At 36.5% G+C, this 14,723-nt stretch overlaps 1 protein-coding gene across 1 annotated transcript in view; it reads right to left on the bottom strand.

Moving 5' to 3' along the window:
* OTOGL (otogelin like) overlaps positions 1–14,723 on the bottom strand; it is a 175,505-nt gene that overhangs the window by 11,430 nt on the left and 149,352 nt on the right. Inside the window, exons 47-54 of the mRNA XM_070788849.1 lie at positions 14,319–14,423; positions 13,241–13,348; positions 9,679–9,780; positions 8,746–8,850; positions 8,620–8,660; positions 3,338–3,401; positions 2,046–2,224; positions 1,364–1,468 (exon numbers count right to left, since the gene is read on the bottom strand). Coding sequence (XP_070644950.1) covers positions 1,364–1,468; positions 2,046–2,224; positions 3,338–3,401; positions 8,620–8,660; positions 8,746–8,850; positions 9,679–9,780; positions 13,241–13,348; positions 14,319–14,423 — 809 coding nt within the window. The remainder of the gene's footprint in view (positions 1–1,363; positions 1,469–2,045; positions 2,225–3,337; positions 3,402–8,619; positions 8,661–8,745; positions 8,851–9,678; positions 9,781–13,240; positions 13,349–14,318; positions 14,424–14,723) is intronic.

Raw genomic sequence — 14,723 nt, 5'->3', positions numbered from 1 at the left:
TGGAATCAAAAATTAGTTGTTCCATAGGAATTAGATTTCTAGATAAATAAAACTTATCTTTGAAAGAACTAAGAGTTATTATAACAATCTTGATGAATATTTACCTATATTACTTGTGTTCACAATAAATACTCTAAACATAATGTAATATTTTATTTAAATATCAGGGTTATCACTGTGAATACTGATTATATACACCAATAGTTCCTGGCTTATTGACATCTATAGAGTTCATGTTACTCTACTAAAATCCCCACATTGCTATATATTTTCAAGTAACTTGTGATTCATTTTCTCTCACTGACACCTGTCTCCTCATCATTTTTATAAGCTTGCTTTTTCAAGACTCCCTCTTTAAAAAATATAATATGAAGCAGAAATATTGCTATGATTAAACAGATAAGTAATATCAACATTATTTAAATCAATAACACTATTTTCACATAATTATAAAACAAATGGACAATACAAGCATATGTTATATTGTTATAAAATAAGATAATTGTTAACTTTTTCTTACTTAGTAAAATGCACAGGGTTGGAAAAATCTGTTTTTCTTTTGGGTATATAGTTAATTCCATGTAATTAAGAATACCATAAATAAGACCTCCATATAATTAAACTATTAATGGAAAAAACTTAAGAATAGCAATAATAAATTGGAACTATCCTCAGGTAATGCAAATTATAATCAGAATTTGTGACCCTCCCAAATCTGATGACATCACTAATAACTGTACTAAAATTACATGGTTCCCTTCTTCTGTTCTAAAAAAGGGAAAAAGTAGGTCAGTCTGCAAACCTCCATAGAGTTATTTATTATGAGATAATGGAAGAATTCTGAATAATTATTATATTGTGGAAAGATGTGATACGGCATTCATTACTCTTGAAATCTTTTAAAATTTTTCAAATATCTTAAATCTTTTCTTATATTTACCTACTGAAATCTTCAATACCTAAAATAATAAAGTAACATCTTGAGTTTCAGAGTTTTGTTAAAATGCTTCATTTCAAATGAGTGAATAACACTCTTTTCCTTTGTTCTAATGATTAGAAATCAGCATTTCTCGAAGCCCATTCCTAACATCTGGGGGAAAAGTAAGGATCTCTGATAAAATAAGTTTGAGAAACCAGTTAAATATGCTCCTTCGCAAAAGGAGTCATGGACTTTAAACTGTTAACTATGTCTTGCGTCTATCTATGTCTTGCAAGTGTGCTCTATGTGGGTGTGCTTCTTGTATGTAGAATACTGTGTGTGTGAGAGAGAGATTTTTCAAATTTATGTGAACACCTTATTCAGAAAATAGCACAGAGAGCTACCCTGCAGAGGAATACATTTTAGGAACGAAGTAATTCATACCTCATATATAACTGTTGTTCCGTTTTCCATTTGAAATTTGCAGGATATATTTTTGCAGGTACCACAACAATCATAGTCACTTGGAGGTGGAGTATATACCTGGTGCTGTGCAGAGTAATAATAATTTGGATTAGCCAACAACAGTACTGATATTTTTAATGAATTAGTTCTGAAAGTGCTTCCCATTATAACATAAGCTCTCAGAGGGAGGGTCAAGAGGAAGAGGACACATGCAGACTATGGTTGATTCATGCTGATGTATGACAGAAACCAACACAACATTGTAAAGTGATTATCCTCCAGTTAAAAATAAATTTTAAAAATTATGCTCTCTTAGAATATCTGTAAACATATTTAAGGTTGAATTTGAGGCACATCAAATAACTTTATACAGCTGTATTAGAAGTGAAGTAGTTGTTAACCTTTACATCTCGCAGACAAGATTCATCAAGCAGATGTAAAAAGCTCAGGTCAAATAAGCTGTATAGAAAATAAGACTTCTGAAATTCAAGGTTATACCCAGGAAAAGGATACTGTATTATATAGATACATTACAAATTAATAGATTATTAAAGCACTATTCAAGTGTATATTTTTAAATTACAGAGTATTGTTCAAATTCTACAGCTGCCATTTTAAGATTAATGAACTTGTACCAGAATGACTTAGAAAAAATACTTACAATATCACATTCTTTTGAACAATTCACCATTGTAAAGTTCAAAGTGTGGAAGCCTGTGTGGTTATCTTTTTCTTCGAGACACTCTACCATGTAACAAAAATCCCCTTCCAAATACCTTATCATAGATTGGCCAGGATTCAATACTGATATTTCTTGAAATACACACACATCATCCTTTTCTAAGAAAAGATTAAAAAGTCAACAAAAAGTACAATATTCAGGTTTTTTATTAATCAATAGAACTTTTATTTAAGACTATGTTTTTATTGTGATGTGCAATTTTTTAAAAACCAATAAAGATCTTTAACTTTATATATTGTTAATAGCTCAAGAGTTCACTTAATAATGAGTGTGACATTTATTCCTTAATATACAGTAAGAAATTACATATAAACTCAATTACTATTTACTGTTTGAACTTTCTCTAAAAGCTATAATATATAGCAGATTCTAGAATTAACTTAAAGTAATCATCAAGCTACTTGCTGTTCCCTCTTCTGGAAACATAACATGACAATTTTGGGGAATGGATATAAATGAAGGCAAAAATATTAATCAATAACAGAAGGCCTCTTCATGAAAGTATTGTGTAACATTTCATGTTTGGTATTTTGAGAGAAAAATTTTCAATTTTATTGTGCTGCAAAATATATAATTATATAAGTCATCCTTTACGATGAAGGCAGCTGATACACTGTACTATCACATCTTTGAAAGTGGCTTTAGGTAGGCTGGAGTAACTCTTTGTGCCTTGCCAATGCTGGATTTAATTCTTCTCTCATATAAAAATACCAGAGTTTCAAGATATTGAACAACTGTTTATTTTCTATTAACCTACTTAATATGAAGATTTGTTATTTCATAGAAAAATCAACCTTATGCCATACAGTGTTAACATCAATAATTATAAAAGAGTGAACAAAAATCTCTCACTTTTAGCTGTTATCTATTTTTAAATTAAATTATATACACAAAAAAGAATATTGGCATCAACTTTAAATTCTGTTAAGCCTTGGACAAAGAATCATTTTTATGTCTTGTTATGCAGTTTCTGAGCAACTTCACTTATGAAGTTTCTCAGAACATTTAGGAATATTACACAAGAGAAAATTAAAAAATTAAAAACTACAGTTTTTATACTCAAAAACTGGCAAATGGCTTAAAATGTATAATATATCTCAAAATAATTTTTAATTCTTAAAAATGAAAATTAATTTAATTTTTAATTTTAATAGTGAATAACATATACCAATAATATGATTATCATTTAAAAGTTTCAAAGACATAGTTACCACAGAGATACTGTACACATCCACAGTCACTCTGAAAGTTGTAGTCTATTGCAGTAAATTCTCCCTATTAGAAAGATATTATTATTATATGACTTACCAACATAGTTTATTGTATTACCATTGAAAAAAATACACAATATAACATCTAATAAGTATCCTACCCCACAACCACATAGCAACTTCATAGTAAATATTTGATAGGAAACAAGCTTTGATTAACCCAGCAGTCATTTAATTAGTAGCCTAAGGAAAAAAACTCACAATAAGCAACATGATCATAGATCACACAGTCTGTCTAAACTTTAATTTCCTTATCTATTAAATGAGTGAAGATGGATAAGATGATCTTTATGGATTGTCCTAACTTTAAAATTATACTGTTTGACTCCGAGCTTCTAGTGGGCAATTCAAGATAAAGAGAATGATTGCTAATCCTAGAAACTTCTCTTGAGGAAAATGTTCTTGATCTGCTCTACAGAGGTGGTCCAGAACTCTGATGTATGCACAGAGCAATGCTGCTATAGCATATAAAACAAGAGCAGAAGAGTGAACGATTAATAACACAGGCTCAGGAACAAAACCACCCTTCTGCCAATCTTGCTCTGCTACTTACTAGCTGTGTGATCTAGGGCAGGTTACTTAACCAGTCTCCTCTTCACCTTCCTCATTTAAAAAATGGCGATAATAATACTGTCTGCCTCTTAGAACTGTTGAAAGAAACAAATGGATCAATATGTATAAGGGCTTCAAATAAGCTGATGTGCAGAAAGTGCTATAATCTTTCTCTCTCTCTCTGCTCTGCTCTCTGCTCAGTTATGTGTGACTCTTTGCAACCCCATGGACTAGAGCCTGTCAGGCTCCTCTGTCCATAACATTTTCCAGGCAAGATACTAAGTAAATTGCTGTCACAAGTAACGCTTAAACTTTTCTTTACTAGGAAAATTGTATTGGTTCTTCTCAAGTAGGACTCAGGCCTAAAGTTTCAAGAATGTATTTAAACATCAACTTTTCCCAGGTATCTTTAATTTTCATATGACAGTAAAAACACTAATTTGATTATCAACACAAAAAATAATTCAGATAAATTCATAGTAATATATAAAAGGCACTTCCTCCATAATTATTAATATTCTACTTTTTATAGTGCTTTATGGGTTGCAAAGTAATTTCATAAACATTAACACATTTGATGTTTTATGACTTTTAGCCATTATACAATTCCAGTGGGACTGGAAATAAAATATTAGAAATATACAGTTTAAAATAGTAATAAATCAAGCTCTCTCACTGCATACACTTTTCCAGAAGATTAGATAAGGAAGTAGGCTCTCACTAACTCTTTGAAGTCACTTACCTGTTTTTCAATAGTTAGAGCACAACACCCAGAGTGTCCTCTCAAGCTTAGGCTTAAATCTTCTCATCTTCCTTCCTAACTTGTTTCCTCTGAGATCTTAGTCACGGATTTGGTTGCACTTTTATTCTCATAAGTACCCAATGTCAATCAGAGGAAATAGCTCCTTCATTGTTCTACCAGTACTTAATATTAATCAAGTATGATAGTATTTTGTTTTTATTCTCAAGCAAGCATCCCTCTCCTTTACAGTTAGTAGGAAAGTCACCTCAAGATGTTTCCACTTTTTAGGGATTATGCATAGTGCTGCTATGAACACTGAAGCTCTGTGGCGACGTATGTTTTCATTTCTTATGGATGTATATCTACTAGTGGAATTGCTGAGTCATATGGTGGCTATATATTTAACCTTTTGAGTAATTACCAGGCTGCTCCCAAAGCAGCTAGTTGTGTATTCCCACAGCAGAGCATGAGGGTTCCAATTTCTCCACATCCTTGCCAACATGTATTAATATCTGTCATTTCAGTGAGTATGAAGTGATCTCTCACTGTAGTTCTGATTTGCATTTGAAAAAGTGAAAGGGTTGGTCACTCCGTCGTGTCTGACTCTTTCAACTCCATGGACTGAGCTGCAAGCCTCCTCTGTCCATGGTATTCTCCAGGCAAGAATACTGGAGTGGGTAGCCACCCCCTTCTCCAAGGGATCTTTCTGATTCAGGGATCAAATTCTTTCCACATTACAGGCAGATTCTTTACCATCTGAGTTACTAACTAATAGTTAATGATTATTATTAGCTATTATCCACTACATATTTTATTTGGACAAATGTCTGGTTATATCCATAAAATGGAATATTATTTAAGAGTGAAAAAGGAAATGAAGTACTGATACATGCTACAACACAGATGAATCTTGACAACCTTATGCTAAGTGAAAGGAATCACAAAAGACCACGTCTTATATGATTTCATTTACATGAAATATTAAGAATAAGAAAATCTATAGAGATAGAGAGTATATTGTGATTTCCTAGGTTGAGGGATTTTGAGGGACACAAGTAACTCCTAAGAGGTACAGAGTTTCTTGGGGCAGAGGATCAGCTTTCTAAATTGATTGTACTGATGGTTGCACAATCTGTAAGGAAAATAAAAACCATTTAATTTCACACTCTAAATGGCTGAATTGTATGGTATGTGAATTATATTTCAATAAAGCTGTTACTAAAAAAGAAATATATTATTAAGTATTTGTTTCAGTGTCTTAGATAATGTACTTAAAAAAAAAAACAAAACAACACTGTGCACTGTAGCCTGCCAGGCTTCTTTGTCCATGGCATTCTCCAGGCAAGAATACTGGAGTGGGTTGCCATTTCCTTCTTCAGGGGATCTTCCCAACCCAGGAATTGAACTGGGGTCTCCTGCATTGCAGGCAGATTCTTTATTGACTGAGCTATGAGGGAAGCCCAAATATGTCTTCTTTGATAGATAAGGCCAAAAATATATTATCTTTCTCAAGTCTTAGAGGCATATCATAGAGGTAAATATTTAAAGAAAAAAAAAAGGACTTGCAAAGTGTCATATCCAATGGTTATCCGTATAGTAAGTGTCCATCTAAAATAGTTAAATAAGTGATACCAGAGTTATAATTATTATTTCTATAAGTTGCATTTTTGTAATTCCTAGAAGATTTGCACATTCATAGACAACTCCTAAGAAGGTACAGACAGCTAGTTACCTATTTATACCTCCTCCTCCTCTGAAACAAATGCACTGTTAGTACACTTTCTTAAAGACTCACTGGGAACACTTTCAATGTTGAGATAATATATTTTCAAAATTGTGCTTCATTTTAGACCAGTGAACTTATGTAGATATAAGACTGGTAGATTCAGTCACCAGTGGAAAAAATAACATTGTGTGATCACTTACCAAGAACCAGACATCCTGGAATGTGACGTCAAATGGGCCTTAGGAAGCATCACTATGAACAAAGCTAGTGGAGGTGATGGAATCCCAGCTGAGCTATTCCAAATCCTGAAAGATCATGCTGTGAAAGTGCTGCACTCAATATGCCAGCAAATTTGGAAAACGCAGCAGTGGCCACAGGACTGGAAAAGGTCAGTTCTCATTCCAATCCCAAAGAAAGGCAATGCCAAAGAGTGCTCAAACTACTGCACAACTGCCCTCATCTCACATGCTAGCAAAGTGATGCTCAAAATTCTCCAAGCCAGGCTTCAACAGTACATGAACCATGAACTTCCAGATATTCAAGCTGGATTTAGAAAAGGCAGAGGAACCAGAGATAAAATTGCCAACATCTGTTGGATCATCAAAAAAGCAAGGGAGTTCCAGAAAAACATCTATTTCTGCTTTATTGACTATGCCAAAGCCTTTGACTGTGTGGATCACAATAAACTGTGGAAAATTCTTCAAGAGATGGGAATACCAGACCACCTGACCTGCCTCTTGAGAAACCTATATGCAGGTCAAGAAGCAACAGTTAGAACTGAACATGGAACAACAGACTGGTTCCAAATAGGAAAAGGAGTACCTCAAGGCTGTGTATTGTCTCCCTGTTTATTTAACTTATATGCAGAGTACATCATGAGAAACACTGGGCAGGATGAAGCACAAGCTGGAATCAAGATTGCTAGGAGAAATATCCAGAGAAGGAAACGGCACCCCACTCCAGTACTCTTGCCTGGAAAATCCCATGGATGGAGGAGCCTGGTAGGCTGCAGTCCATGGGGTCGATAGAGTCGGACACGACTGAGCGACTTCACTTTCACTTTTCACTTTCATGCATTGGAGAAGGAAACGGCAACCCACTCCAGTGTTCTTGCCTGGAGAATCCCAGGGATGGGGGAGCCTGGTAGCTACCGTCTATGGGGTCGCACAGAGTCAGACACGACTGAAGTGATTTAGCAGTAGCAGCAGTAGGAGAAATATCAATTACCTCAGATATGCAGATGACACCACACTTACGGCAGAAAGTGAAGAAGAACTAAACAGCCTCTTGATGAAAGTGAAAGAGGAGAGTGAAAAAGCTGGCTTAAAACTCAACATTCAGAAAACTAAAATCATGACATCTGGTCCCATCACTTCACGGCAAATAGATGGGGAAACAAGGAAAAGAGTGGCAGACTTTATTTTTGGGCTCCAAAAGCACTGCAGATGGTGATTGCAGCCATGAAATTAAAAGATGCTTGCACCTTGGAAGGAAAGCTATGACCAACATAGACAGCATATTAAGAAGCAGAGACATTACTTTGCCAACAAAGGTCCATCTAGTCAAAGCTATGGTTTTTCCAGTAATCATGTATGAATATGAGAGTTGGACTATAAAGAAAGCTGAGTGCTGAAGAATTGATGCTTTTGAACTGTGGTGCTGGAGAAGACTCTTGAGAGTCCCTTGGACTGTAAGGAGATCCAACCAGTCCATCCAAAAGGAAATCAATCCTGAATATTCATTGGAAGGACTGATACTGAAGCTGAAACCCCAATACTTTGGCCACCTGATGTGAAGAACTGATTCAATGGAAAAGACCCTGATCCTGGGAAAGACTGAAGGTGGGAGGAGAAGGGGAAGATGGATGATGAGATTGTTGGATGGCATCACTGACTCAATGGACATGAGTTTGAGTAAGCTCTGGGAGTTGGTAATGGACAGAGAAGCCTGGCATGCTGTAGTCCATGGGGTGGCAAAGAGTCAGACACAACTGAGCGATTGAACTGAACTGAACTTCCTATCTCTAGCAAAATATAAAGTTGACTGCTCCCTATATCAAAGCAGATTTCTTTTAATTCACTTAACTACAACTTAAAGAGAATAATTCCATTTACTCTGAGAAGAAATCAGAAAATAAAGAAATAAAGGAAGAAAAATTTGATTTATATTATATTAAAATGTAGTCAAAATATGTGCTCTTACCACTTCACAAGATGGCATAACAAGATTTTCACAGCTACATTCTAAAAGGCAAAAATCAACATGTTTATATTGATCATAACATACTAATACAATGTAATAAGATTTTAAAATATAAATATTAGTTACCACAATGCCATGTTGGACAACATTGACCAGATACATTTTCTTTCACAAGATTCATATCTTCTGCACAGTTGAATAGAGGCATAGGACAAAGATTTGGCTCACACACTAAATTAAAAAAATAACATGGGTAAAGATTAATTTCATTTAAATGCTAGTTTTCACTAGCTATCATTCACTGCCATTACTGATGTAGTGGGATCTCCCCAGAGCTGCCCACCCACCACCCATTTGCAATGTGTCGATAAGGACAGAACAAAGGACTCACAAGCAGATACAACAATACTAGTACAGCTAGGACATGTTCCTTTGCTCAGGAGCCCTGAGAAATGGCAGGGGCGCAAGAAGAGAAAGGAATGAAAAGGGTACGGAATCACTTGGAAATCTGGAAAGTCTAGAATGAGGAGAAACGTCATAGCTAATCTATTTTGGGGAGGTACAAAATTGTCCAAGAAGCATGCTATACTTAATATGCTAGAAATCAACTAAGGTCTGATATAACCGAACGACTAACATGCACTGGCCTGAGGCTTCCCTGGTGATCCCGTGGTTAAGAATCTGCCTGACAATGAAGGGGACATGGGTTTGATGCCTGGTCTGAGACGATCGCATATGCCCTTGGGCAACTAAGCTTGAGCATCAACTACTGAGCCCACACTGGAGAGCCCATGCGCCACAATGAATGTGGTCTACGTGCCTACAACCCATGCTCTGTAACAGAAGCCACCCCAATGGGAAGCCTGAGCACTGCACTGCAGAGCAGCCCTTGCTCACCACCACTAGAGAAAGCCGCAGGCAGCAATGAAGACCAAATGCCTCCAAGACTAACTAAATCAAATAATTAAAAAGTAGCTTTAAAAAATTTTTAAAAGAGGCGCTGGACTTCTTAAATGCCAAACATATCTCAATATTTGTAATTAATTAAAATATACTTACCACAGTAATACTGAGGACAACAGAAGTGTGTAGTATTAAGATCCACAGTGAGAAATTCTCCGTCAGTACACAGTGGAACAGGTTCAGTGCAAGGTTTGCACACTAAAGATGAAACAAAAAGGCCAAGTCATGGCTGAGTTAAAAACAAGCTAGTTATAAGTTCAAATTACTGTACACATATAAAATCAAAATGAAGTACATTATAAAAACAAAACAGGAAACAAGGAAAACACGCATTTTAAAAACAGATCTCCTTATTTGGTCATAAAAACAATACTATCTGAATGTATTATTTTATACTTTCCCAAGCACAGTGATATAAAAGAACCATCTTACCAGAAGTATAGGACATTGAGATTTCAGGAATAATTTGTTCTTACTGATGGATCTCAATCAGTGGTATTGATTGATACCATCAACTGATGGTATCTCAATGGATCAAAATACCATTCATTTACTAAAGTTTTCTTAATTCACTACTCTTGATTGCTCCAATTTATGGATGAACAATATAGTAGGCACATGTTCTTCTGAACCCTTAGTATCCTTCTTCCAACTTTGATAATAGATCAGATCAGATCAGATCAGTCGCTCAGTCCTGTCCGACTCTTTGCGACCCCATGAATCGCAGCACACCAGGCCTCCCTGTCCATCACCAACTCCCGGAGTTCACTCAGACTCACATCCATCGAGTCAGTGATGCCATCCAGCCATCTCATCCTCTGTTGTCCCCTTCTCCTCCTGCTCCCAATCCCTCCCAGCATCAGAGACTTTCCCAATGAGTCAACTCTTCGCATGAGGTGGCCAAAGTACTGGAGTTTCAGCTTTAGCATCATTCCTTCCAAAGAAATCCCAGGGCTGATCTCCTCCAGAATGGACTGGTTGGATCTCCTTGCAGTCCAAGGGACTCACAAGAGTCTTCTCCAACACCACAGTTCTAAAGCATCAATTCTTCGGCACTCAGCCTTCTTCACAGTCCAACTCTCACATCCATACATGACCACAGGAAAAACCATAGCCTTGACTAGACGAACCTTTGTTGGCAAAGTAATGTCTCTGCTTTTGAATATGCTATCTAGGTTGGTCATAACCTTCCTTCCAAGGAGTAAGCGTCTTTTAATTTCATGGCTGTAGTCACCATCTGTAGTGATTTTGGAGCCCAGAAAAATAAAGTCTGACACTGTTTGCACTGTTTCCCCATCTATTTCCCATGAAGTGGTGGGACCAGATGCCATGATCTTCATTTTCTGAATGTTGAGCTTTAAGCCAACTTTTTCACTCTCCACTTTCACTTTCATCAAGAGGCCTTTGAGTTCCTCTTCACTTTCTGCCATAAGGGTGGTGTCATCTGCATATCTGAGATTATTGATATTTCTTCCAGCAACCTTGATTCCAGCTTGTGTTTCTTCCAGTCCAGCATTTCTCATGATGTACTCTGCATATAAATTAAATAAACAGGGAGACAATACACAGCCTTGAGGTACTCCTTTTCCTATTTGGAACCAGTCTGTTAATTCATGTCCAGTTCTAACTGTTGCTTCCTGATCTGAATACAAATTTCTCAAGAGGCAGATCAGGTGGTCTGGTATTCCCATCTCTTGAAGAATTTTCCAGTTTCTTGTGATCCACACAGTCAAAGGCTTTGGCATAGTCAAGAAAGCAGAAATAGATGTTTTTCTGGAACTCTCTTGCTTTTTCCATGATCCAGAGGCTGTTGGCAATTTGATCTCTGGTTCCTCTGCCTTTTCTAAAACCAGCTTGAACATCAGGAAGTTCACGGTTCACATATTGCTGAAGCCTGGCTTGGAGAATTTTGAGCATTACTTTACTAGCGTGTGAGATGAGTGCAATTGTGTGGTAGTTTGAGCACTCTTTGGCATTGCCTTTCTTTGGGATTGGAATGAAAACTGACCTTTTCCAGTCCTGTGGCCACTGCTGCGTTTTCCAAATTTGCTGGCATATTGAGTGCAGCACTTTCACAGCATCATCTTTCAGGATTTGGAATAGCTCAACTGGAATTCCATCACCTCCACTAGCTTTGTTCGTAGTGATGCTTTCCAAGGCCCACTTGACTTCACATTCCAGGATGTCTGGCTCTAGGTCAGTGATCACACCATCGTGATTATCTGGGTCGTGAAGATCTTTTTTGTACAGTTCTTCTGTGTATTCTTGCCATCTCTTCTTATTATACTTTGATAATAACTCTCAGTGAATTTGAGGAAATGCCCCACCTACACAGTCTTAGAGTGACTCTTAGTAAAGGTGCCTCACTCTTATCAGTCTTTGTGTAGGAAAAACCCACTTTAGATGAGTCAGAATATCTTTCTATAGCCTTTGAGTCATAGAGGCACATCAAGACAGGAAATAAATGGATGTGGCTGACTCAATCATTAGTGACTGCCACCTAGAGAAGCTGGTTTCTCTCCTTCCCAGGGTTTGGCTGTTCTGCTTCATCTCAATCCTACAAAATCTTGATCCCCCAATTCTCTCAATAATTGGCTGTGTATAGGCTATGCAGCGGAGAAGGAAATGGCACCCCACTCCAGTACTCTTGCCTGGAAACTCCCATGGATGGAGGAGCCTGGTAGGCTGCAGTCCATGGGTTGGCTAAGAGTCGGACACAACTGAGCAACTTCACTTTCACTTTTCACTTTCATGCATTGGAGAAGGAAACGGCAACCTACTCCAGTACTCTGGCCTGGAAAATCCTATGGATGGAGGAGCCTGGTAGGCTGCAGTCCATGGGGTCGCTAAGCGTCGCACACGACTGAGCGATTTCACGTTCATACATTGGAGAAGGAAATAGCAACCCACTCCATTGTTCTTGCCTGGAGAATCCCAGGGACGGGGGAGCCTGGTGGGCTGCTGTCTATGGGGTCGCACAGAGTCAGACACGACTAAAGAGACTTAACAGCAGCAGCAGCAGCAGGCTATGTAGAATCAATCAGTTGTTGCCATTGCAGTCAAAGAAACTTAAATTATACAAAAAGAAGTGCTGTGATCTATATGGGTTTATCTGAAACCTACATTCATCACCAGTCTTTGATATGATAATTCCCCAATGGAATGGAAAAGAGAGAACTGTTTATTTTTGAAAGTCCAGTTCATCAGACAGAATATACAGCACCAAATATAGTCATTTTCTAGACACCTTTCATTTCTCTTTCGAGATCACTGTGCTTACACATCCCGTACATATCCTATACAGCAGATGAAATTTTAAAGAGTTACTCTGCTTAGTAGAGTCCTTTATTTACTTAGTTCTTCAGGAAAGTCAGGACTAAAATTTTTCTCTAAAAAGAACTATGTGCTAGCTTTATCTTTTAATTGATTATTTTATCTTTGATTAGGTTTTGACTTATATACATAGTCTCTGTCAATAGGGAAAAGTAGTACTAATTGTAATAATTATCAATAATCATTTTAAATGCTATATCTTTTTTTCTACCACTCTAGTTGAATTTTATTTGGTTACCATGAGTTCCATGAAATTCACACCAAATAAGAGATTTTCCTTTGATCTTTCCTCTTCTTCCAAGAAATGATCTCACAAAACACTTACCACAGAAAGGAGAAAAGCAGCAAGTCTCTTCCTCTTGAACCTGAATCATGAATTGATCTTCTCTGCATTCTGGTATTGAAATTTTGGGGCATTTGAATGGGTCACATTCTGCAAAAATGCAAAGATATTTGGAAATTTATATAGAGTAAAATGAATAAATGAAATAGTGTGGTTCATTTCTCTTTGAATTTAGTAATAATTAGTTCATTTAAAAAATCTTAATCTTAGAAGAAATATATAGGCAATAGCAGGTTATTAATATAAAAAATAAGTATTTTACATAAAAATATATGTAAATAGACATTTAAAATATATATATACTTTATCTTAATCATATATACATGATTAATCATCTATATACATGTATATGTTTGTGTATATATATGTATATATACTGCTATAAAATCTCAGAAGAAATATATAGAAAATAGCAGATGTTTTATATTTAAAACATACAAATGTACACAGTTAAAATACATATTTCTACTAAAATTAAGATCTTTAAAATGAACTAATTATATTGATGCTTTTGAACTGTGGTGTTGGAGAAGACTCTTGAGAGTCCCTTGGACTGCAAGGAGATCCAACCAGTCCATCCTAAAGGAGATCAGTCCTGGGTGTTCGTTGGAAGGACTGATGCTGAGACTGAAACTCCAATTCTTTGGCCACCTCATGTGAAGAGTTGACTCATTGGAAAAGACTCTGATGCTGGGAGGGATTGGGGGCAGGAGGAGAAGGGGACGACAGAGGATGAGATGGCTTGATAGCATCACCAACTGGATGGACGTGAATTTGAGTGAACTCCAGGAATTGGTGATGGACAGAGAGGCCTGGCGTGCTGCAATTCATGGGGTCACAAAGAGTCGGACACGACTGAACTGAACTGAACTGATAATCTATATAATAAATATAATTAAAGTTCATATACATACATATTTACAAAGAAGTCATAGGTTTAAAAAGAAAACTACAAGACAGTTCTACAATCTGATAAATTTATTTGTAGACACAAAAATGAGAACCTAATCCACTACTCTGAGTGAACAATGCATCTCACTTTTCCTAGTTCATTACTCACCACATTGGTACTGTGGACAGCAAGAAACGGGGCTATGGCCAACAACCAGTTTTTGACTATTTGTACATGTTGGAATGGCAGTTTCACACAAAGTCATGTCACATCCTGGAAATAATCAGAAATATAAAAAAATTATGTGCACAACTAAAATCCTGAGGTTCTAACTTAAAGAAAGAAAAGGATTCTCAATATGCATGTTTTTACACTGCAATTAAACCCATTCAGCTCACAGAATGGTCATATGTGAAAAGGCAGCAGATTTAAGGTTACTGATTGCTGTCTTTGACTCTTGGTTATCCTAAGTCAAAGACTCCCAGACCCTTTATCTTGTCATGTCTTTCAGAATGTTATTAATTTATAATAGCTAGAGTTTTGCATGTCTGTTTGCAAAATCAACAAAACTAT

The sequence above is a fragment of the Bos indicus genome, chromosome 5 (genome assembly GCF_029378745.1).
Source record: "Bos indicus isolate NIAB-ARS_2022 breed Sahiwal x Tharparkar chromosome 5, NIAB-ARS_B.indTharparkar_mat_pri_1.0, whole genome shotgun sequence".
Lineage (NCBI taxonomy): Eukaryota > Metazoa > Chordata > Mammalia > Artiodactyla > Bovidae > Bos > Bos indicus.
Note: the sequence above shows the minus strand (reverse complement) of the source record. Positions and strands in the feature narration are given on the sequence as shown.